This window comes from Prionailurus bengalensis, chromosome E3 (genome assembly GCF_016509475.1).
Source record: "Prionailurus bengalensis isolate Pbe53 chromosome E3, Fcat_Pben_1.1_paternal_pri, whole genome shotgun sequence".
Taxonomy (NCBI): domain Eukaryota; kingdom Metazoa; phylum Chordata; class Mammalia; order Carnivora; family Felidae; genus Prionailurus; species Prionailurus bengalensis.
Genome location: NC_057357.1, coordinates 4,801,475 through 4,825,089, shown reverse-complemented (window position 1 = coordinate 4,825,089; position 23,615 = coordinate 4,801,475). Strand labels below are relative to the sequence as shown.

At 57.6% G+C, this 23,615-nt stretch overlaps 1 protein-coding gene across 2 annotated transcripts in view; it reads left to right on the top strand.

The window, feature by feature from the left end:
- FBXL18 (F-box and leucine rich repeat protein 18) overlaps window positions 1–23,615 on the top strand; it is a 44,704-nt gene that overhangs the window by 13,481 nt on the left and 7,608 nt on the right. Inside the window, exons 4-5 of one of the 2 annotated variants that reach the window (XM_043559603.1) lie at window positions 9,992–10,212; window positions 16,559–16,872. In XM_043559603.1, the coding sequence (XP_043415538.1) occupies window positions 9,992–10,212; window positions 16,559–16,689 (352 nt within the window). In that variant the 3' untranslated portion in view covers window positions 16,690–16,872. Of the gene's footprint in view, window positions 1–9,991; window positions 10,213–16,558; window positions 16,873–23,615 lie in introns of those variants that run through there. The other variant, XM_043559602.1, reaches the window with a different exon arrangement.

Below are 23,615 nucleotides of genomic sequence, written 5' to 3'. Positions count from 1 at the left end.
ATCTCTCCCCCAAATGCCTGCCTCACGTCCACAGCGTTACATGTCTGCTGCCTGTGGGGGTACCTGGACATGGCAGGTGCTGCCGGCTCCCTGGGCTGCTGGACGCCTAACACAGGCCCCCTTCGGATTGGCTCTGCCTGCCTCACCCTGCTCCTAGATCCTCCACCTGTAAAGTGGGGCTGGTGAGAGCAAAGCAGTTTGTACCTGTAAGGCCTACAGAACAGGGTTAGCACCTATAATACTCATGATAATTCTTTAAAAAAAATTAAAAAAAAAAAATTTTTTTTTTAACGTTTATTTATTTTTGAGACAGAGACAGAGCATGAACGGGGGAGGGTCACAGAGGGAGGGAGACACAGAATCTGAAACAGGCTCCAGGCTCCGAGCCATCAGCCCAGAGCCTGACGCGGGGCTCGAACTCACGGACCGCGAGATCGTGACCTGGCTGAAGTCGGACGCTTAACCGACCGAGCCACCCAGGCGCCCCTAAAAAAATTTTTTTTAATGTTTATTTATTTTTGAGAGAAAGAGAGAGCAGGCCTGAGCAGGGGAGGGGCAGAGAGAGAGGGAGACACAGAATCCAAAGCAGGCTCCAGGCTCTGAGCTGTCAGCACAGAGCCCGATGTGGGGCTCAGACTCAAGAACCATGAGATCATGACCTGAGCCAAACTCGGACGCTTAACTGAGCCACCCAGGCACCCCGACCCATGATAATTCTTTTTCCATCTAGCAAATGTGTGAACACCTGTTATTCTGGGTTCTGTTCTAGGCATAGAATTCTCTCCTTGTCTGTGGGGAGCTTACATTCCAGTGGGGAAAGTGGGCCAACAGTGCACGGAGGGAAGAATGTGGTTTATTAGAGAAGAACAGATGCCGGGGAGGACAAAGGAGAGCAGGGTGAGGGATGCTGGAGGGCAGGTGGCAGATTCCAGGAAGGTGAGATTTGAGAAAATTCACGAAGTTGCATTAGCAAAGTAGAACCTGGGAAGAACATTCCCCGACCAGGCAGAACGAGTCGCATCAGTTGGTAGTGTCTGCGAATCACTTTATTTATTTTTTAAAGTTTGTTTGTTTGTTTTGTTTACTTTAAGTAATCTTTACACCCAACCTAGGGCATGAACTCACAAGCCCGAAGGTCAAAAGGTGCATGCTCTTCCAACTGAGCCAGCCAGGCACCTCACACGTGACTTACTTCATTTTTTTTTTGGTTGTTTATTATTTTTGAGAGAGACAGAGTGTGAGCGTGGGAGGGGCAGAGGGAGAGGGAGACACAGAATCTAATGCAGGCTCCAGGCTCTGAGCTGTCAGCACAGAGCCTTGACACGGCTCTCGAACCCCCAAGCCATGAGATCATGACTTGAGCCGAAGTCGGACGCTTGACCGACTGAGCCAGCCGGCACTTACTTTTAAATGAGTAAAAATGGAATCAAATCAAGTGTACAGTTCCTCAGCGATATTAGCCACATTTCAGCTGGTCAGGAACCTCATGTGCTGGTGGCTTCCATGTTGGACAGAACACACATGGAGATTGTTCCCGTCTGCACACAAGGTTTTGTTGGACAGAGCTGAGTTAATGCCAGGGTCCTGAGATGGGGTGTGTCGGGTGTTTTGGGAGCAGCCAGGAGCCCGTGTGACTGGAGGGGAGCAGAAGGGCAGGTCACACCGCTGTACTGAAATAGACTGGGGCCAGGGCAGGAGCAGGGGCGCTGTCACTGTCGGGGAGGCCGTGTCAGACGTTCAGGGAGAGACCCAAGAATTTGCTGATTGATCAGATACGTGGGGCGGGTGGGAGGGGTCAAGGATGGGTCCAGATGATGCTGACGCTTTTGGCACGAGCATTGAGCTGATGCGGTCGTCATCCTCTGCGATGGGGAGGCTGTGGGGCACAGCTGTACACGTGTGTCCCGGCGTTTGAGAGGCGGTGGACTCCAGCCAGCACGTGGGACTAAGCAGACCACAGACCGGGCGCGGGGTCACCCAGTCAGGAGGTGGAGGAAGAATCAGCAAAGCCGACTGAGCAGGAGCCGGCAGGGCGGTAGGGAGCCAGCAGATGGAGGGGGAAGGTGTTCCAGAAGCTAGAGGAAGGGACTGTAGGAAGTGACTGCTGTTGGATCCTGTTGGTGTACTTGTGACGGCTGCCAGCTGTTTTTCCCGCACTCGTAGGTGTTGACTCCTTTGACGTTTTGAACGACCCCCCCCCCCCCGCCGGGAGTAGAGCTATTATTGTCCCCTTTTGCAGATGAGGAAAGTGAGGCCCAGAGGATTAAGGAGCTTGCTTGAGCCACACAGCTGGTCTGTGGCACTTCCTGCCTCACAGGGCCTGTTGAGCGTTGAGCGGGGTAACACAGCAGCATTTAGTGGTCCCTAGTGGCTTCTGCAGCTGGAACGTGACCCTTGTGGCTCAGGTCCTCCCCAGGAGCAAGGCTGTGCGGGAGTTCGGTGGCCGGGGAGGCCTGTGGGGCCCGGGCTAGATGGGTTTTGTAGGTCGGCCCGGGAACTTGACCGCTGCTCATAATGGACTCTCTGTGCACGCTGGCTGCCGAGAACCATGTCCGATCAGAGCCGGGTACTGCCTGTTCAGAACAAACACCGGTTTCTAAAACGCAGCCAAATGGCCCCGTTCCCCTGGATTCTCGCCTTCTGCGGCAAGCCGAGCCCAGGGAGGCTGAGGGACAGGAGCAGGTGGCACTTGCCCGCCTGCCGTGGGCAGGAGCTGCAGAAAGGAGATGGCGTCCGGTGCTCCGGAGACACTGGCACGCTACATCTCCCCGGGCAGCTCCCGCACTTCCCGGCAGAACGTCCCCGGGGTGGCCGGTGCCGCCACCACTGTGCCCATCAGCGAGGCCCATCAGGACTCCTGGCGGGGCGCGGCCTCCACGCAGCCAGGACCGCTCCCGCGGGGAGGTGGTGCGGGAACACGTCGTTCTGACAGCGCCTCGCGTTTCGCACGCACCTCGGCAGGGAGAGGAGCCCACGCCGCACAGAGCAGGGCGCCTTCTTTCCCAGGGCTGATGAAGCCCTGCCTCCTGGGGGAGGGAGGGGAAGGCATCACCCTGAGTCACCCTGGGCTGCTCGCGACCTCAGAACCAGGGCGGCGTCTGGGCGGAAGTGAGAGGGCTGGTGTGGAGCCAGGCCCTGGAGGTCGTCCCAGGACCGCCCTCGAGGCCCGGGCCCTCCGGAGGTGGGTGGGCTGATAAGGGGACGCCCCCCGAGCGCCTTCCTGTGCCCACAGAACCTTCAGGAGACCAGGCTGCCTTTCGGGGAGTGGGCTTTGGAGGCCAGATCCTCCCTGAGCGGAAGGTTGAGGCACGCCTGAGGGGGACGGCTGCCTCCCGAGGCAAAAGTGATTCCGGTGGATCGTTTTCCTCACCGTCTGACCAGAGGGCAGGCACTGGCAGCCCCTGACACCCGGCCGTTTCTGCCACCAGGCCGTGCGGGGAGCCGGGGGGAGGTTTGGACAGGCCACCCCCTCCTTGTCCAGGCAGCTGGTGGAGTGGACAGGCCTGCCCCCATCCCAAACACCTGTCACGGGTGGCTTCCTTCAGAGTGGGAGAGCCCGGAAGTGGCCGGCTGGTTGAAAACTGTTTAAAAGGCTGTGTGAACACACTTCTGTTTACTTGGTTTGAAACCAAGATCCGCTGGGTCTCCAGTGGGTAGCATGGACCCACATCGCCACCTAGTGGCCAGAGTGCCACAGGCCTGTTCTTCCTCAGGGACGAGCCAGAGACCGCGGTCAGGGTTCTGGACTTCAGCCCCTCCCGTTTTCCCACTTTCAGGTCTGCAAAGGGATGCTTACCTTAGGACTTTTAAAAGAGTAGGGGTGCCTTTGGGGTGCCTGGGTGGCTCAGCCGGTTAAACAACCAACTTTGGCTCAGGGCATGATTTCATGGTTTGTGGGTTCGACTCCTGTGTCAGGCCCTGTGCTGACGGCTCAGAGCCCATTTGGGATCCCCCGTCTCCCTCTCTCTCCACCCCTCCCCTGCTTGCACTCTATCTTTCAAAAGCAAATAAACATTAAAGAAAGAAGAAGAATAGGGGCGCTTGGGTGGCTCAGTCGGTTGAGCGTCGTACTCTCCATTTCAGTTCAGGTCATGATCCCAGGGTCGTGGGATTGAGCCCTGAGTCAGGCTCCAAGCTGAGTGTGGAGTCTGCTTCGGATATTCTCTCTGTCTGTCTGTCTGTCTGTCTCTCTCTCTCTCTCTCTGTGTCCCTCTCCCCTGCTTGCGTGTGCACACACTTCCTCTCTCTCCCTCCATCTCTCTCTCTCTCAAATTGAAAAGAGAAATTTTTTAAATATTTAAAAAAGAGAATAATTTGCCTTTGAAAGATAGAATGAAATAGTGTATTTAGGCTTCTTTTTCAAGGAAAGTCAACTTTTCAGAAAATTCACGCTTATAACCGGGATGACATTCGCTTTCCGTCTGGGCCCTGCATGACTTTGGCTGTTACTTTGGCCTTCCTTTGGGTAAACGAGGACTGCACACAGCCACCTTTGCTTCTCGGAGAGGCACTGCTCTCTGCTCACGGCTCTTGGAGTCCTTTCCTTACCGATGAAATTCGTTCAGTGGGTCTGGGGGTTCACGGGGAGGCCCGTGTTCACATCTCTGCCAAGGGGCACCTGCTGGCGTCGGATCTCTGATGGCTGTGGCTGCCCCGGGGGGTCCTTTCTCTAGCATTGGAGCCCAGAACAGCCCTGCCAGGGGCTCCCTCCCTCCTGCCACACACTGAGTGCCACTCTTCTCTTCCCTCACACGTCCTGAGTCTCCACTGTCGATGGGGGAGTGAACGTGAGACTTCTTGTGATCGTACTCTAGAAGGACCCACTGTCCTCCCCACAACGTTAGTGTCGGGAGCTTAGTAGTATTTCTACTCGTATACATTTTTTTGTTTTTTTTAAAGTAATCTCCACCCCCAATGTGGGGCTCAAACTTGTGACCTGGAGATCAAGAGTCAGAAGCTCGGGGCACCTGGGGGCTCAGTCGGTTGAGCATCTGACTTTGGCTCAGGTCATGAGGTCACCGTTTGTGGGTTCGAGCCCCATGTCGGGCTCTGTGCTGACAGCTTGGAGCCTGGAGTCTGTTTCGGATCCTGTCTTTCTCACTCTCTCTGCCACTCCCCCTCTTGTGCATGCACTCTCTCTCTTTTCTCTCTCTCTCAAAAAAAAATAAGTAAATAAAATAAGATGTTTATTTATTTTTGAGAGAGAGAGAGAGAGTCAACGTGCCAGCGGGGCAGGAGGAGAGAGAAAGGGAGACACAGAATCCAAAGCAGGCTCCATCCAAGCTCTGAGCTGTCAGGACAGAGCCCGACACGGGGCTCGAACCCACAAGCCGTGAGATCATGACCTGAGCTGAAGTCAGACACTTAACTGATTGAGCCACTCAGGCACCCCAGTGTTTATTTTTGAGAGTGGGGGAAGGTCAGAGAGAGGGAGACAGGGAATCCCAACCAGGCTTTTTGCTGTGAGCACAGAGCCCCACCTGGGGCTCGAACCCACCATCGGTGAGATCATGACCTGAGCCGAAGTCGGATGCTTAACCGACTGAGCTCTCCAGGCACCCATAAATATAAAATAAAATTAAAAACCTGTCTCATGAACCACATTTCAGTGAGTGGTGGCTCCCCTACTGCACAGCTCAGGTTAGAACATTCCATTGTTGGGGGGTATTCTGTCGGGTGGCTGCTGTAAATAGCTGGGATTGCTCTTTTTTTCCTCAAAGACCCCTTTTTGAAAACCTCTCTCCTTTTGTCCTGGAACTTGGTAGTGTCCCCAGGTGTCGGGGTGATGGGGACCTAGTGCATGACCAATTGGGTCTTTTTAGGCTTTGAGAACTGGGGAGTGCCCATCCACTGCCCTACACCCAGTCCTGGTTGGATCAGCCGTTCTGAAGGTGTTGCATTCAGAGCATTTCGGGTCTCCCTCCACGTGGGGGCTTGGATGGGGACACTCTGTCCCCAGAGCAGACCCTCTGCCTTGTTGGGATGGGGGTGGGCATTTCTTGCTCATCCTGGAAACGTCTCCTTTTATTATGAGCGTCCACGACTGCTTACCGCCTTGTCGGCAGACCTCCCAGGAGGTCACCAACCTGGCCGGGAGGTCTCTGTGGATCCTGCATAGGGATGGAGGTCTTGCCGGCAGCCGCTGGCGGAGGGGGGGATGCAGGGGGGGGGGGGTCTGCGTCTGCCCCAGGCAGGGCCATGACTCAGAGAGACAGACTCTCCCGGGTCTGACCTGGGTTTCTGTGAGGAGTTTTTGCGCGGCGCCTGGGCCCTGGGAGGAGCTGCTAGGTGGATTAGCGTGGCCGGCCTTGGGGACACTTAGGGGGTCCTAGGGAGAGGGACAGTGGCACCCAGTGCATGCACAGCAGTGTCCTCTCAGTGGAGGCTGCAGCCCGGCCGGGCGCAGTCCTGCACTTGGTCTCTGGGGCCTGGCTGCCCACGGGGGCCGGCCGAGTCTCTCCCGCCATCTGTCTCGAGTCCGTCGGTGGCCTTGGAGGCTCCCGGAGAAAGGACTTTGCCTGCTGCCGGGTGGCCGCCCTTGTACAGTGTCCTGTTGTCAGTCATCCGGTTTAGATGGAGGCGACCCAAAGACCGATGAAGCCTGGTAGGGGCAGGGAAGCACCTTCCTGACAAATCTTGTCCTCTGCCCCTTTACCCCCTGCCCCGCGTTCGGGAGGCAGCGGGTTTCGGCTGGCTGTGGGCCTCCGCTGTCTGCCGGGCCCCTCCGTGGGCTGCGGTTCCCCACGCACGGGCCCAGATCCGCATCATCCATCCAGGCCCCCCGCTGGCCACGGCCACTGCCCTGCTGCTCGGGCCTCCACGAGCTTCTTCCCCGTGTGCTGCCACAGCCTTGGAGCCGCTCTGGCCAGGTGACCGGCGACACCCCCACGGCAGCCGGAGCGAGCTGCTTTTTGTTCTTTTTTACTCCCCTGCCCCTCGGAGCAAGCTGTTTATTTATTTAATTAAAAAAATTTTTTTTGACGTTTATTTTTGAGAGACAGAGCGTGAGTGGCAAAATGGCAGAAGAGAGAGGGAGACAGAATCTGAAGCAGGCTGCAGGCTCTGAGCCGTCAGCACAGAGCCCGACGCGGGGCTTGAACTCACGGACCGTGAGATCATGACCTGAGCCGAAGTTGGATGCTTAACCGGCTGAGCCACCCAGGCGCCCCTATTTTAAATGTTTATTTATTTTTTGGGGGGGGGGGCAGAAAGAGGGGGACAGAGGCTCCGAGCAAGCTTTTTAAGGGCATCAAGTGGAAAAAAAAATAAAAGCATCAAGTGATGACCGTGTGTATCTGAGATGGACGGAAGTCCTGCTGAAGGCAGTGACATAAGGAAGTTTCTGGAGCCGAGCTCTGCTCTCCAGGGATAATCCTTACGTTTTTCTCTGGGAAGGTCTTACACAGGGGGACGCACGTTGGTCTCTGCTCACGTGGTTGTCTTGGGCGTGTGTGTAACTGACCAGGGAGGTATCTGTGAGTCTGCTCGGCCTCTGCGTTAGGGTCCTGGGGCTCCTCTCACAAACCGCCACAACACAAGCGGATTCACGCACAGGTTTTTTTTTTTTTTTTTAATTTTTAAAAATGTTTGTTTTTGAGAGAGAGACAGAGTGTGAGCAGGAGAGGGGCAGAGAGAGGGGGAGACACAGAATCCGAAGCAGGCTCCAGGCTCTGAGCAAGCAGTCAGCACAGAGCCCGATGTGGGGCTCGAACCCACGAACCGTGAGATCATGACCTGAGCCAAAGTCGGATGCCCAACCGACTGAGCCACCCGAGCGCCCTGGATTCACGTACAGTTCTGAGAGCCAGAGGTTTGAGCTGCAGGCGTCAGCAGGGCTGGTTCCTCCTAGAGGCTCTGATGGAGCCCCTGTGCCAGGCATGTCCCCTGGCTTCTAGAGGTGGTTGCTGGCAGTGCTTGGCAGTCCTTGGCTTGTGGCCGTGTCACTCCAGTCCCCGCCTGCGGTCACATGGCGCTCTCCCTGGGTGTCCCTGTGTGGCTGTGCCTCTGCATGGCCTTCTTGTAAGGAACTGGCCACTGGATTACAGCCCCCCTAGTCTAGCACGACCTCATCCTAACGAAGTCCCACCTGCAAAGACCCTGTTTCCAAGTAAGGTGCGTTCACGGGTGCCAGGGGCTAGGACAGCCACCTGTCTGTTGGGGGGGGACACAGCTCCCACCAGCTCCTCTCTTCCCATTCTCCTGGCTCTCGGCCCTCCTCCTGGCAGCCCCCGCAATCCTGTTAGCTTCCCCTGGCCCTCTGCTCTTCCTCCGACTTGCATTCCGGAGGGCTCCCTTGGCCTGCGGCCCGGCGTCCTGCCACACATCTGGGCATCTGCTGGTTCCGCAGCCGTGTTCCCAGCTGGTGCTGAACTGCCCTGTCCGTTGTCCTCAGCACCTCCAACCGTGTGTCCCCACCGCATCGCTCTGTCTGCCCTCTAGGCTTTCCGGCTGGTGCGCAGAAGGGTCTGGAAGGCTCTGGAATATTGTCCTCTACACCGCTTTCCTGTTCTCATCCCTGTGGCTGGAGGCTCCAGCACTCCTTCCTGCCTGTGCCAAGGCCCTGTCCGACAGCCACTGTGGCTCTCCCATCTCTTCGTGTCTTGTCTTTCCTTCCCTTCCCTTCCCCTTCCCCTTCCCCTTCCTTCCTTCCTTCCTAATGTTTATTTTTTTTCAACGTTTATTTATTTTTGGGACAGAGAGATATAGAGCATGAACGGGGGAGGGGCAGAGAGAGAGGGAGACACAGAATCGGAAACAGGCTCCAGGCTCCGAGCCATCAGCCCAGAGCCTGACGCGGGGCTCGAACTCCCGGACCGCGAGATCGTGACCTGGCTGAAGTCGGACGCTTAACCGACTGCGCCACCCAGGCGCCCCTCCTAATGTTTATTTTTATTAAAAAAATATTTTTAATGTTTATTTTTTGAGAAAGAGATAGAGCATGAGCCGGGGAGGGGCAGAGAGAGAGGGAGAAACAATCGGAAGCAGGCTCCAGGCTCCGAGCTGGCAGCACAGGGCCCGACATGGGGCTCGAACCCACGAACCATGAGGTCACGACCTGAACCGAAGTCGGACATTTAACTGACTGAGCCACCCAGGCGCCCCTACTTCTTTTAAATTTTATTTATTTTGAAAGAGAGAGAGAGAGAGAGAGAGAGAACGAGAATCTCAAGTGGGCTCTGCGCTCAGTGCAGAGCCCAGTGTGGGACTCGAACTCACAAACTGCGAGATCACTGCCTGAGCCAGAATTAAGAGTTGGGTGCTCAACCGACGGAGCCACTCTGGCACCCCTCTGTTCGTCCGTCTTTCTAAAGCAGGTGGGACCTGGTGCACTTCCCATCTGTCGTGGTTGTCTGTGGCCGAGGTCCCGGTTTTGTAGATTGGCTCTTATTTGCCTTTAGCCCCTATCTGTGGGGGGACCTTCCCGGTGTCCCCTCCCCTTCCGTGGCGGGAGGACTGGGGACCTGCCCGGTGTCGCCTCTCCTTCCGTGGCGGAAGGACTAGGGATCTGCCGCCTTCCCTTCCATGGCCGGAGTGGCCCCAGCCTCCAGATCCCCTCCACTGCCCTCAGCCTGTCTTTGTGTGTCACAGGCGCGGGCAGTAGTGTGTGGCTGGGATCCCATGTAAGCGCGGCTCCCTGCCCCCTGCCCGACAGGTCAGCGTTTGAGGTGGGTGGGGTGCCGAGCGGCCAGCCCAGCCAGCGTGCGGGTCTCCAGGCTCCGGGCAGTGGCCGGCTGGGGTCTGTACGGTGGCTCGCCCGTCGTGTCGGGCCTCCAGGGTCTGCCCCCAACTCGGGATCAGCTGGGAAGGCCCTGGGGTCTGTGTCTCCTCCCGATGCCCCGGGGGACTGTGGCGTAGACAGGCGTGGGGACAGCCGGTCTGGGTCTGGCTCCCAGAGACCCGCTTGGCGCCCCGCGAGAGGCTCCCCCTCTCCCCCTGCCCCGCGCGGGGGTCCGGCAGCAGCGTGGGCTCACGCCGCCCTCTCTCCCCGCAGGCTGGAGCAGCCCTACTTCAGCGCCAACGCCCAGTTCTTCCAGGCGCTGAGCCAGTGCTCCGCGCTGCAGCGCCTCTGCCTGGTGTCCCGCAGCGGCACCCTCCAGCCCGAGGCCGTGCTGGCCTTCATGGCGCGCTGCCTGCACGTCGTCGTGTGTCACATGTTCACCGGGGAGTCCCTGGCCACCTGCAAGAGCCTGCAGCAGTCCCTGCTCCGGAGGTGAGTGGGCGCGGGGCTGGGGTGGGGGGCGCGCCGGTGACGCGGCTCCTCCCGAGGGCGTGGCGCAGAGGCGGCCGCTTCCTGGGGCGAGAGGGCGCCCGCGGAGGTGGCATGAGAACGAGGGCCAGCTCCCTTTCGCGGCGGCGCCTCACCTGGGCGCTCCCGCTGCCCCACGGTCGAGTTCCACGGAGCCGGACTGCAGAGGGCTCCCCCCCGCCAAGCGCACACGTCCCCACGGTGCGGTCGTCCAGATGAGGAGTGACCCTTAGGGTTTCCTCAGTGCCTGCCCTGGTCCTTTCCCGTCCCGGGGTTTGATTCAGAGCCCTCGTCACAGTGGTAGTCACGTCGTCTTAGCCTTCGGCCCGTGACAGCCCTCGGTCTCTCCTGGTCTCTCGTGACCTTGACGCTTTGTGCAGAGCACGGGCCAGGTGTTTGGTAGGATGTCCGTCGTCACCCACGGTGACGCCGTGTCCTCGGCGTGGTGCGCCAGGGACACGGGGTGCTGTCACGTCTTCTCATTGGTGTCTGCGGGTCCCCCGGCTGTAAAGTCTCGTTATTCCCTTTCGAATGAAGCAGCGTCTCGTGGGGAGATACTTACAGAGTCTGCAGATACCCTGGTTCTCGTCGGAGTTTTCCCGCTCATCTTGGCATCCACCGATGGATCTTTCTAGTGACAGCTGCTTTACTTTGACGTCTGGCTGTGATGGTTGTCTTTTTCCTTCATTCCTCCCACATTTGTTAACGGAGCTGTGCTCTGAGAAGGAACCTGTCCCCTCTCCGCATTCCCTTACTTGCTCAGCATCTACTTGTATCAGCATGGACTCGTGGGTACTCGTTTCGTTCGGCGGGCTTTTGTCACGCTCACACCGTTCGTGGGTTGCACAGATCGTTCCAGATTTGGCCGTGGGCCTGTTCTTTCAGATTGGGTCCTGTGCCCCCTTCGACGTGCCCCTTCCTTTTCTGAGCTTTTCCTTCCTTTCTTCCTTTTCCTTACGTTTCTATCACTACAAGATATTCCAGGCCCAGCCCTGGAATCCACCATTTCCTCATGGAGCCTGGCTCCTTTTATTAGAGGCTGGAATTAGAAACCAAGGCCGGGTGTGGGGTATGCTCACTGCTGCTGGGGTGTCACCGCCTCCAGGCCCCCTTATGGACGCACTAGGAAATTGAGGTGTGTGTGTTCTGTTTTGTTTTGTTTTACTTTGTTTTAATTTTTTAAAATGTTTATTCTTGAGGGAGAGAGAGCGCCTGCACACGTGAGAGCAGGGGAGGGGCAGAGAGAGAGGGAGACACAGAATCTGAAGCAGGTTCCGGGTTCTGAGCTGTCAGCACAGAGCCCGATGCGGGGCTCGAACTCGCGACCTGTGAGATCATGACCTGAGCCGAAGTCGGTCGCTTAACCGACCGAGCCACCCAGGCACCCCTACGTGTTCTTTTTTTAAATGTTTATTTATTTATTTTAGGAGAGAGAGTGGGTATGCCCCTGTGCACGTGGGGGAGGGGCCGAGAGAGAGAGAGAATCTCAAGCAGGCTTCGCACTGTCAGTGCAGAACCTGACTTGGGCTCGGTGTCATGAACCGCAAGACCATGACCTGAGCCGAAACCAAGACTCGGACACTCAACTGACGGAGCCACTCAGACGCCCCGATGTGTGTATGTCCTTACACACATCCATATTTGTGTGTCCCCGTCGCCCGTTTGCATCCACATCAAAGACAGGTTCATATGACGCGTCTCGTCCAGCCCAGCAGCCCGGGGTTCCCGTTCCCGCAGACTCCTCTTCCTTCCTCACGACCTCCCTCCCTGTCGTTGAACAGTCTGAGTGTCACCATCCACAGGGTGTTTGCTGGTTCGCTCCGCCCTCGGGCGCACACCTAAGGCAGTTTGGAAATCGCCAGCCCACCGCCTGGAGCCTGGAGGATAATCTGTATTCACGCTCTTGGCCTCCCCCCGCGGTCCCTGCTTTCCGGAGTTACTCAGGATTGTTCTTTGCACCCCACCCCTTCAGTGTGCTCATGTCACTTGTTTGTCATGCAGTCAGGGTCCTTTATCGCTGTGTCACGTAGCATTTTGCCTTCGCACCGCGTCCTGGTAGGTTGTATTTGTCCCGTGTTTCCGTACCTGAAGCCGAGCCTTGCTGTGGCGCTCAGAGTCAGGGCTCTATCAGACGGCGGCCTCGGAGAAGCGCCGCCCCACGCCCCCTCCCTCCGCCTCGCTACCACCCCGTCCCCCCCTCAGACAACTGGTCTTGTCAGTTCTCAGTGATTCGTTCTGTGTTTTCTTTTTTCACAAATGAACAGACACACAGTATTTTCTCCTGTGCGCTTTCTGATATGTGCTTTGCTTTTTTGCTTAATAATACGTATGTTGGATTTCGGGTCATACGGCCCTGCGTTCTTTTTCGTCGTGAGATGTATATACATAGCACAGTTTACTGTTTCAACTGTTTTTTTTTTTTTAAGTTTATTTATTTTGAGAGAGACAGAGACAGGTGAACCGAGGAGGGACAGAGAGAGAGAATCCCAGGCAGCCTCCGTGCTGCCATTGCGGAGCCAGATGCTGGGCTCGAACTCACGAAACCATGAGATCATGACCTGAGCTGAAATCAAAAATCAGATGCCCAACCGACTGAGCCACCTAGGGCCACCCCCCCCCCCAAAAACAGTTAAGGGGCACCTGGTGGCTCAGTTGGGTGAGTGTCCAACTCTTGATTTAGGCTCAGGTCGTGATCCTGATCCCAGGGTTGTGGGATTGAGCCCCGTGTCGGCTTCCCCACCGGGTGTGGACCCTGCTTAGGATTCTCTCTCTCCCTCTTTAAAAAAACAAAACAAAAATGATGACAGTTTTAACTGGTTGTAAGTGTCCCATCCGGTGGCGTCGAGCGGGTCCACATTGTTGTGTGATCACCAGCCTCCATCCTCGGAAGTTTCATCTTCCGAAAACGGAGGCCCTGTCTCCAGAAACACTAACCTCCCGGCCCCTGGCTCCCACCCTCTCCCTGTCTTGGAGTCTGACCACTCTGGCGACCTCACCCAAGTGGAACCACGCAGTATTTGTCGTTTTAGGTCTGGCCTTTTCTGCATTCCCTTTGGAATGCACAGAAATAAAACACAGAGATAAAAGATAATCATGCATCTGTCTTAAAACACAGAAATAAAAGATAATCATGCATCGATTGAAACAAAGCTCCCTTGACTTGTTGCACCTGCCGGTGTGAGTTTGGTTTCCAAGTCCCAGGAGTACATCCCCAAGTACATCCCCTGAGAAGCATGGGGTTTTGTTTCTGTGTGTTTGTAACGTCTATAAATGTCTGATACTGGCACGTGGCTATGCAGCCTGTGTTTTTTCCACCGCGGATTTGAGGTCTGCCGCTGTTCATTAGTGCTAGTTCGTTCCTGCCACGCACTATGCGCAGTAACCCTTCAAATGGATTTGTCACGTTTTATGTTTCTGTTCTGCTGATGGATGTTCGGGCTGTTTTCCTGTGTTTCCTCTATCCCGGTGAATGTCCCTGTGCAGCTACCAGATTCCCAGATGTGACACTATCAGACACCAAAATCGGGGCACCCGGGGTGGCTCCATCGGTCAAGCATCTGACTTCGGCTCAGGTCATGATCTCGCAGCGTGTGCGAGTTCGGGCTCTGTGCTGACAGCTGGGAGCCTGGAGCCTGCTTCGGATTCTGTGTCTCCCTCTCTCCCTGCCCCTCCCCCACTCACTCTCTGTCTCTGAAAGATGAATAAACGTTAAAAAAATTTTTTTTAAAAAAGAAAATGGCAAAATGCTCTCCAAAGTGATTCTCCCAAGCCCTGCTTCCCCTGGCGGAGCGTGAGAGAGTTCCTGCCCTGCATCCGTGCCCCACCCCTTGATATCGTTGGGCTTTGGGGTTGTCCTGGTCTCCTGGGTGAGGAGGGCCCTCCTGCTGTCCAAGCTTGTGTCTCGTCTGTTCCCAGCAAGCGTCGTCTGACGTGTTCATCACCAGGCTCTCTCCTGGTCTGTGATCAGCTCCGCAGACGCCTTACTTCTCTGTCGGCCTTGGCTTTGGGTGGTGGTGTGTTGGCTGGTGAGAGGCTGGGCCGTGCCCAGAGTCCGTGGGCCCACCGTATCGGGTCCTCCTCCTGGTTCCTGCTATGTCCGTCGTCGCTTCAGGTTGCTGCCATGCGTTTAACGGCCGCCTCCACTGTCTCTCTTACACCCGGAGCTTCCTCTCACACTTGCCGCCCGTCCTGTTCCCCTTCTGGAGAACCCAGGTATCAAAGCCGGCTGGTTTGTCTGCAAAGTAGAGCCACATGGGCTTTGAGTGGCGGTCACGGGGAGCCTCCCCGGGGACTGCACTTGCCAACCTGAGTCCTGCGTGTGCTGGAGGCTCAAAGACCTCCTGGAAACGCTGATCGCACTGGGGTGTTGCGTTAACTAAACAGGTGGCCCGATACCTTCGGCCAAGTGAGCGTCGACGCCCCTCCAGCAGGCAGTGGTGAGCGTGGGTTAGCCTAACACTTGGCCAAGCAGTTGAGTGAGGCCGTGCTCCTAGGCTCCCCTTCGGTCGAGTGCCCCACACTGCACAGCCTCCCTGGCTCCACTCCAGACTCCAGAGCACTCCCCGTGCAGTGCTCCGCAGATCCCCGGTCCCTCCGGGCTGGGCTGTGCTGTGCTGTGTGAGGACAGTGACTGTCGAGTGAAGACTTGGGGATTCCTGAGCTTCCAGCACGTGCTGGGGAGTTTGAGTGAGGAGTTGAAGTCTCGACTAATGACCGGAGTTGCTCAATATCAGATCAGTCGCCTCCGTCTTAGGCTGACCCAGGACAGCTTATCAGGTGGAAACCAGCGTGCGGGCTGACGGGCACCGTCTCTGCAGCCAGCGCCAGGAGAAATTCTCAATCAGCAATCCTTACCTTTCCCTCTGTGCTGAAGTCCTCGGAGATGCAAAGGTCATCAGCTCCTGAACCATGAGACCATGACCTGAGCCGAAATCCAGAGTCGGACGCTTAACCCACTGAGTGCCCCAGGCGCCCCTTGAAGCCTTTTTTATACACATACCATAAACGTTACCATCTTGGCTGCTTGTAAGTGTAGAGGCATACCTCCCTTTATCGTGCTTTGCGCACCGGTCCTGTGTTTCGTTTTGTTTTACAAATGGGAGGTTTGTGGCAGTTCTGCATCAAGCAAGTCTGTTAGTGTCATTTTTCCAACAGCTTTTGCTCACTGCGTGTCTCTGTGTCACATTTTGGTAGTTCTCCCAGCATTTCAAACGTTTTCTTTGTTATTAAATTTGTTACGGTGACCCGTGATCGTGTGATCGTGAAAACTAACCCGCTTACCCAGCTCCCCTGGAACCTCTGTTCGACTTTCTATTTCTGTTTCTTTTTCTTTTTTTTAAATTTATTTATCTTGAGAGAGAGAGAGAGAGAGAGTGCAGCAAGGGGCAGAGAGAGGGGGGAGAGAGAGAATCCCAGGCAGGCTCCACACTGTCAAGCACAGACAGAACCTGATGCGGGGCTTGAACTTACACACCGAGACTGAGCCACCCAGACTCCCCCTTAATTTTATTTAAAAAAAAAAAATTTTTTTTTTCAACATTTATTTATTTTTGGGACAGAGAGAGACAGAGCATGGACGGGGGAGGGGCAGAGAGAGAGGGAGACACAGAATCAGAAACAGGCTCCAGGCTCTGAGCCATCAGCCCAGAGCCCGACGCGGGGCTCGAACTCACGGACCGCGAGATCATGACCTGGCTGAAGTCGGACGCTTAACCGACTGCGCCACCCAGGCGCCCCGATTGATTTTATTTTTAAGCAACCTCTACACCCAACTTGGGGCTCAAACTCATGACCCTAAGATCAAGAGTCGCATCTTCCACTGACTCAGCCAGCCAGGCGCCCCAGTGCTAAGATCTTTCAACTCTTAAATTTTTTGTGTCTTTGCACTTCATTTAGACTTTGAAGCAATAGGTACTGGGACAGTCGTGAGTCAAGGCAGTAGAGTTCAAACACTTCCTGCTCCTCGAGGGGCAGCGCTCTGCCCCCCTCGCCCTGCACTGGGGCGTCTTTAGAAGCCGTGCACCCCCTCGCCTTCAGTGCCCTGCAGACCAGGGCCCCTGTCTTCCTCTCCAGAGTGTGGCATTCCTGGAGGTGGAGCTAGAACTTAGATAAGCTCCCAGAATTTGAACAAGTCGGGAGGAATGCTTCCTGGAGAGAACTTGACCCGAGTGAGCAGGTTGTTTGGGCAGCGGCCATTTAGAGTCCTCTCGTGAGGAAGTGCGCGGCGTCCCTGAAAGAGAGCTGAGTGTGGACGCTTGGGGTCGGCACGGCCGAGAGGGTCGCTTCCTCCATCAGTTTTGTGTCCCGGGGATCGGGGGGAGCTGACAGGGAGGAGGCCACCGATGTTAACAAAATGCCAAAGACAGCCATCAGCCGGAGGTCTCCAGAATTTCCGGTGGCCTTGCCGGACAGACTTCACGTCTGTCTTTGCAGTTTGCTGCTGAACTGCTCAGGAGAAATCCTAGCTGAGGTTTTCCTTTCCCTGGCTATGGAAATAATATGTTAATACTCCTCTAAAAATTTGGACCAGGCGTCAAGCTGCTTTTCAGTGAGAGCTCCCCATGGTTCCACCAACCAGAGGTCATCACGGCCGGCCGACCCGGGGTGGAGTTATCATATGGTGTGTACTCTGATTTTTTTTTTTTCTGATTTTATTTTTAAGTGTTCTCTACACCCAGCGTGGGGCTCGAACTCACAACCACAAGATCAAGATTTGCAGGCTCTATGGACTGAGCCAGCCTGGGGCCCCTACTCTGATTTTAAAAAATGTAACACACTGTAGATGGTTTTTATGTCGATAAATCTGCACATGATTGTTATCGTTTCTTAATGTTTTGTAGTGTTTACTTTTGCAAGAGAGACAGATTGCAAGCAGGGGAGGGGCAGAGAGAGAGGGAGACACAGAATCCGAGGCAGGCTCCAGGCTCCAAGCTGTCAGCACAGAGCCCGACGCGGGGCTTGAACTCGCAAATGGTGAGGTCATGACGTGAGCTGAAGTCGGATGCTTCACCGACTGAGCCACCCGGGTGCCCCTCTGCACATGATTACCTTTCGTTCTGTTTTGTGTCCGTTACATGGGTGGGTCGCGGTCTCTGGTCTGGCCGTAGCTCCACTGACTCCCCTTCACCTTCCGCTTCAGGAGTCTTCCGGCTCTGGAGCCCGTGTCGGCGAGGGCAGCTCACCATCGCGTGTGTACACCTCAGTATGCTTGTTGGGTGGGATGGAGTCAATGCTGTTGGTGTGCCCGGGAATCGGGGGGCTGAGTCGGGTGCAGGCTGTGCGGCCCAGGCGCCGTGGGCTTTGGGAGGGACCGCAGCTGTCTGGGCAGTGGGGTGCGCGGCAGGTCGTGCGGCTGCCCCGCCCTGTGCTCTCCCCACGCACCTGCTGTCCGTGCAGGCGAAGGCCGCTTTTCTCTGGTGCACGATGGAGACGCTGCTGGGCCGGCTCTGCCCTTTTGGCCGCGGGGAAGAGTTGCCAGTCCTGTGTCCCCCTCGCCGACTTGCTGTAGGTCACCGCGTTCCCGGGGGCTCTGGCTTCGGGGAGCTGGCACCTCCCCGCTGGACGTGTTCTGCCAGAGGAGCCAGGACTGGCCCGTCTGCTCCCACCCGTTGCCGAAAGCCGCGGCTCGGAGAACCCCGTGGGGTTCTGCCTCTCTCCCCGCTGAAGGGTAGCTTCCCACAGAGACGGGGACCAGCTTTCCATGTACACACGGGAGCCTTCTCAGAAACTGAGAACATCTGAGGCCACCGCGCCGTTCAGAAGCCCGTGCTTGTGACAAGAGAGCGTCTGAACGGCTCCCTCCCCATGTGGGTGTCATTGGCCGACGAAGGTAATTTGTCATTCTGATCCTCAGAATCCTTCTCGACACAGTGCTCCGGGCCGCTGTGCTCTTGGCACGAAGATGCCAGTCCCTGCCCTCAGCTTCTCTTTCTCACTCTCGGTTCTCTTCTCGAGGTCCCTGTCTGCAGCCTGCTCGCCTCCTGGTGGCCTGGTCAAGGGCATCCCTCCCCTGGCCTCTCGGACTGCGCCCACCTGCCCCTTTCTTAGGGGGCATAGCACTCCCAGTTATGTTCTTTGCAGCCCCTGCAGTTGATGAGGTCTGAGGCCCGGTGTGCTCTGTTTTCCGCGCCCGGGTCACGAGCCGGGTGCAGGGCTGGGCTCACTGATGGCCCCAGCGGGCACCGATCACGGCCGACGCTTGGGGCGCGGCGTCCGAGAGCAGACCTGAGGTTGGCCTTGGTTAAATGGACATCCTGGGCGGAGGCCGCACCCATCTCTCTGTCCCCGCGTCCCAGCACTTGGCACAGGCCCGGGCCATGGCCGGGTCCCCCGCGTGCCTAGTGCCACCTCAGGGGAATTAAGGGCCCGTTCCGGCCTGCGGTGCCTGGAGCCCTCGCGTCTCCAGTGAACCTCCTCGGAGCCTCTGCTCCGGGCCCCTGCCTCGATGCTGGGCGCTGTGCCAGTGCTGTGTATCGTTGCCTCTTACTCAAGCCTCACGGAAGTCCTCTGAGATAGGGGCCGTTAGTCCTGGTGTACAGATGGGGAAACTGAGGGCTCTCAGAGTCAGGTGAGGAGTGCAGCCTGGACCCCAGCATGGGGAGGATGGGAGGTTGTGTCCAGAGGGGAGAAGGGTTAGGGCCTTGCCGGGTGCTGTGTGGGCTCTCCAGAGCCACGTGGGCATTTCACCCTGAGCCCGCAAGCCCTGAGGGAGGCTCACAGGTCTGAAGAATCTTCTGTGCTTGCCAGAGCTGCACCCACGTCCAGGTTCTACCGGAAGCCTTTCTCTGGCCGTGCTGCAGGGGGCAGGGCCGAGATGCAGACCGACGGGAGAGGTGCTGGCCCGCCTCTGCGCGGGTGTCCCGGTGGCCTCTGCGCTTGTCTGTGGCGCGGCCCCTGCTGTGGGTCTGGGCCAGCACAGGGAGGCTCCGGCAGTCGGGCCGCACACGGGTGACCTGCTGGCCTTTCCAGTCACGCAGGACCCTGGGCCGCGGGGCCCCTTGCGGCCTTGCTGCCAGAGCAGGGGCCCAGCTGCTTTTCTGCGATGTCGCCAGCAGATGGCGCCGTGGCTCACAGTAACCAGAAGGTTCCCGACCCGGCCCTAGGTTTCTGGCCTCCAGGCCTGCGTTCCACCAGGGAAAAGGGAAAGGCTGGGATTTGTCGTCACTTTTCTGCTGCCTTTCTTTTCTCTTATCTCCTTCCCTGCCTCAGGCTCAGGGAATTGTGGAGCCAGCAGGGGGGCGCACTTGGCCCTGGGCTGCCCTGCCACTCCCTGCCCGGTTTCTCCCCGTGACTCAGCTGTGACTCAGCCACAGGGCTGCTGTCACATCTGCGGTCCTGTCACTGGGCAAGTGGCTCCTCTCTTCGGGGTCGGCACTTTCCGTCTGGTTTATGTGTCTGATCTCCATGTGTCTCACAGGTCCCGTCGTGGTGCCCTTTGTGGGGGTGGCATCGGGACTTGAGCTTGGAGCCCAGCCCTGCCTCTCAGGCTGCCTCAGTTTCCTCAGTTGGGAGGCGGGTTTGTGACCGTACCGGACACAGTCATAACGGCGGTGGCGATGTGTGTCCCACACCAAGCGCAGCGTCCTGACAGGCATCCGTTCTTTCTTACTTTCTGTTCTTTGCTCTTTCAAGTTTGAAACGCTGAACACTGGGGCCTTTCTCTGACCTCTGTGGCGTCCCCCTCTCTGGGTTTGGAGGGCTTCTTCTGCACGTTCCCCCACTTTGGGTCCTCTGGTGTTCCCATTGTCGGGTCTGGGTTTAGAGCTCGGACGGTGCCGTGGGGCAGCGACGCCTGTGGGCCCGGGGCTCTCAGGGCCCCTCTGGGGAGCGGGACGAAGCTTTCCCGCCTGCCGCCCTCCTCCCACCATGGGCACACCCCGGCTTCACGGGGTCGGCTGTTTGCCCCCAATTCCCTCCTGGCCTCAGACACCTTGCCTATTGGTTCCGTTTGCTGTATCTCCTAGAGACCCGGAGTCCTGTCCCCGCCAGGTTAGTAGCGCCCGGCTGCCCCTCTGTCTGGGCCCCGGTCAGCCTGGTGAGGAGCCGGGCGGCGCGGCCCTTCCTCTGTGGTGGGACTGTCCTTTGACTTTTCAGGTCTGAGCCGCACACCAAGCCACAGCTCTGCTGTCCGCTGTCCCCTGGCCTAGTACTGGGTGGGGAGGGCTCTTTTCCAGGGGGCTGTCAGCTTTTCTGGTTTTCTTTGACTCTGCCCTTCCTGGAAGCTTCCTGCGCGGCCTCGTGGCCCCCGGGGGGTGGGCGAGGGCCGTGTCAGCCCTCCAGTGTTCCTGGTGTCCCACACAGAGTGACGGCAGCTTGCTTTAGTCTGTGTGGCATCCTGCTGAGCTCAGCCCTACCTTGTGCCCTCAGATCCCATCAGCTGGGCTCACGCTGTGGCCTCTTCACTTACTCGCTCTGTGACTTCAAGTCACTCTTCTGTCTGAGCTGAGTTTCCTGTCTAAAATAGCATCTCACCGACTCTGTGCCCGCCCTGGTGAGTGTTACACGGGCGGCGGGCGGACCTTCTGCTCTGCAGATGGGGCAGCCCGGCTTCGTGAGGTCGGGGACTGTCCCGGTCATCCTGAGAGCGAGGGGCCCTCTGCTGCTCCCATGATCCCCCGCGTGCTCTGTCTCCGTGGCAGGGGCCCTCAGGGAAGCAAGACGGCGGGGCAGAAGAGGCTTGTGCCCTCAGGCGTCTCCTGTCCGTTGCTAGAGGTGTCTGATGTGAGGACGTGCTGGTTCTGAGACTCAGCCGGGTGCTTTCCAGAAGGTGGTGGCGTTCCAGGGGCCAGTGCCCCGGGGGCCTCGCCCATCCCGGGTCTTTCCAGGCCGCGCGTGTTTACTTGTCACTGACCTCTGTCGTTTGTCATCCTGAGGGGTCTCGAGCCGGAGTGGGGCAGCCTCCTTTTTCAGGAATGTCAGGAACCCCGACCCCGGGCAGGGGCAGGCGATGTCCTCCGCCCCCCCTGAGCCTCTGCGCCTCGGGTCGGACATTCCACGAGACGGGGTCACGTCTCTGCCTGCGAGGCCTGTGTGGGAATTCCTTCCCCCAGGTGTCCTGGAGAGTCTTGTGCTGGCGAGGAATGTGGGCCTGTGAGGTCGGCAGGCGGTTCGCTGCAAGTTCCTAGCCGCCCGAGCCGGAGGGACGTTCCCCGACCCTGCCCCGAGCCCGTGAGCTCCTTCCCGGCCGGTGCCGGGGCCCTGGCTGCCGGGCCGCCCACGCCCCTGTGCCGCGGGGCTCCGTCTGCGTTTGTGTTCTGGAAATGTGTTTAGAAACGAGTAAAGTTTACAGATGGAGCGATCAATTGTTCAAGTCTGGGGAACCTTGGGAGCTTTAGAATTGAAAGTGGATTTTAAAATTCAGAATTAGCGCTGTTTTGCAGCCTTCATTGCTGGTAAAGGGGCAGTTGAGCTCCACCGTGAATGGCGTTGCCTCACTACGGTTTCCGGGCAGGTTTCTGGGAGGATTTCGTCATTCCCACCTGGATTGCTGATCCACATGTGACCCGGAAAAGGACCAGGCCAGCAGGGCTTTGCTTCTCGGGCTCAGCCGGGGGGAGCCCTTGGCCTGGCCTCACAGCTAGGAGGCTGGTGAGTTCTGGCTCCGTTGGTGGGGGAGGCCCAAGGGGCTGGATCTGGGAGCAGGCAGACCTTGGGCCAGGTGCCGTGGGACCCGCTGTAGCCGCCGGCTACACATCACCACAGGGGGGTGGAGAGCCACATCAGGGGCCAGACTGGAGCCCCACGCTGCTGATCAGTGTAGAAGACGGTTCAGTGATTAAAATCTCCCGTGGTCCATGTTGTCCAGGCCACCTGAGTGGCGGGATGAGGTCCAGTACCCCGTAGCGGGCTGTGGCTGCACCGGCTGGTGGGCAGGAGACCGGAAAGGTCTAGTCTCTCCTGGGGTACTTCCTGGCCATGAGGGGAGGACCCGCAGGCAGAACCCGGGCCACTCTGAGGTGGGCGCTGGGCATCTGTGGGATCGTCCAGGAGCTCGGCAGTGTGCCTGTACTGCTCCCTAGAGCAGCGTCTCAGTTCTGTGGACTCTGACAGAAGTCCCTTCTCTCCTCCCTGTTGCAGGTTTCACTGATTTTTGCCGTCTGTCTTCGTGCTTCTTCAACGTTTATTTATTTTTGAGACAGAGAGAGACAGAGCATGAACAGGGGAGGGGCAGAGAGAGAGGGAGACACAGAATCGGAAACAGGCTCCAGGCTCTGAGCCATCAGCCCAGAGCCCGACGCAGGGCTCGAACTCACGGACCGCGAGATCGTGACCTGGCTGAAGTCGGACCCTTAACCGACTGCGCCACCCAGGCGCCCCTGTCTTCGTGTTTCTTGAAGACTGTTATTACCATATGGGTGGCTTCTCTGACTTATCTTCCCACTTTGGCTTTTCTAAAAGATCTTTGTCTTGAGGGGAAGAGGCTGTGAGTCTCAATGTTGCTTCTAGTTTCTCTGCAAAGAAGTACACCCGGCGGGTGTTTCGAAGCTGATAGAACCAGTTCTGCCTCCAGGCTGCATCCGGCCTGCCCCTCCAGGACCCCTTCCCGCCTCTGTGGCACGTGCAGGCCGTGAGGTCCCAGGGTCCCTCTCTCACTCTAGAGTCGGGCCCAGAGCCGGTTCCAGCATGGTCACTGTGCAGAGCCCCCGCGTTGTCTGCTCATGCTGGTGATGAGCACAGAGTCCAGGCCCGTTCTGTCCGCTTCTCCGAAAGGGCCGCGGGCCGACGCATAGTGGGCTCACAGGACGAAGGTGCCCTTGCTGATGGGGGAGCCCCCAGCTGTTCTCCACCTTGATCGTGCTGGAACAGTGTTCTCCTGACCCCCTGAGGGTGGGTGGGTCAGCCCACGGGCTCCTCACCGTGGCCGTCACTGCTGTCTGAGGTCGTTACAGCCTTGTCCTTCGAGGTGTAAAAGTGTTCATACATTTTGACCCAGTAACCCTGTTTCTGGGACTTATTCTGAGGAAAGAATTCAAAACGCAGAAATAATTGTACCACGTTAGCTGACGTTTACCAACACAGTAGTAAGAGGAAAGGCCCCTGCGTGTGTGCACCTGGGCGATGCCCGCCGGCGTGCTGGGCGCCCCGTCTCCGTCAGGCCGGAGTGCACACGGTCCCGCTGCTGTGGCCGTGCCGTGTCCTTGTTTAACATAAAGATGTCAAGGACTGGAACACGCACAACAAAGCTGACCCATGTCATGTACGTTTTGCTGTGTCCCCTAAGCCACGTCTAGAACGAGCGCGTTCAGTACGACAGCAAGACGCACGTGAGGTGGCGAGGCGGGCGGGCGGCTGGTCCGGCTGAGGCGGTGCCCGGGCCTCTGCGCTCTCCTGTACCGTTTCTGTCGTATTTTCTCTTTAAACGGAGCAGTGG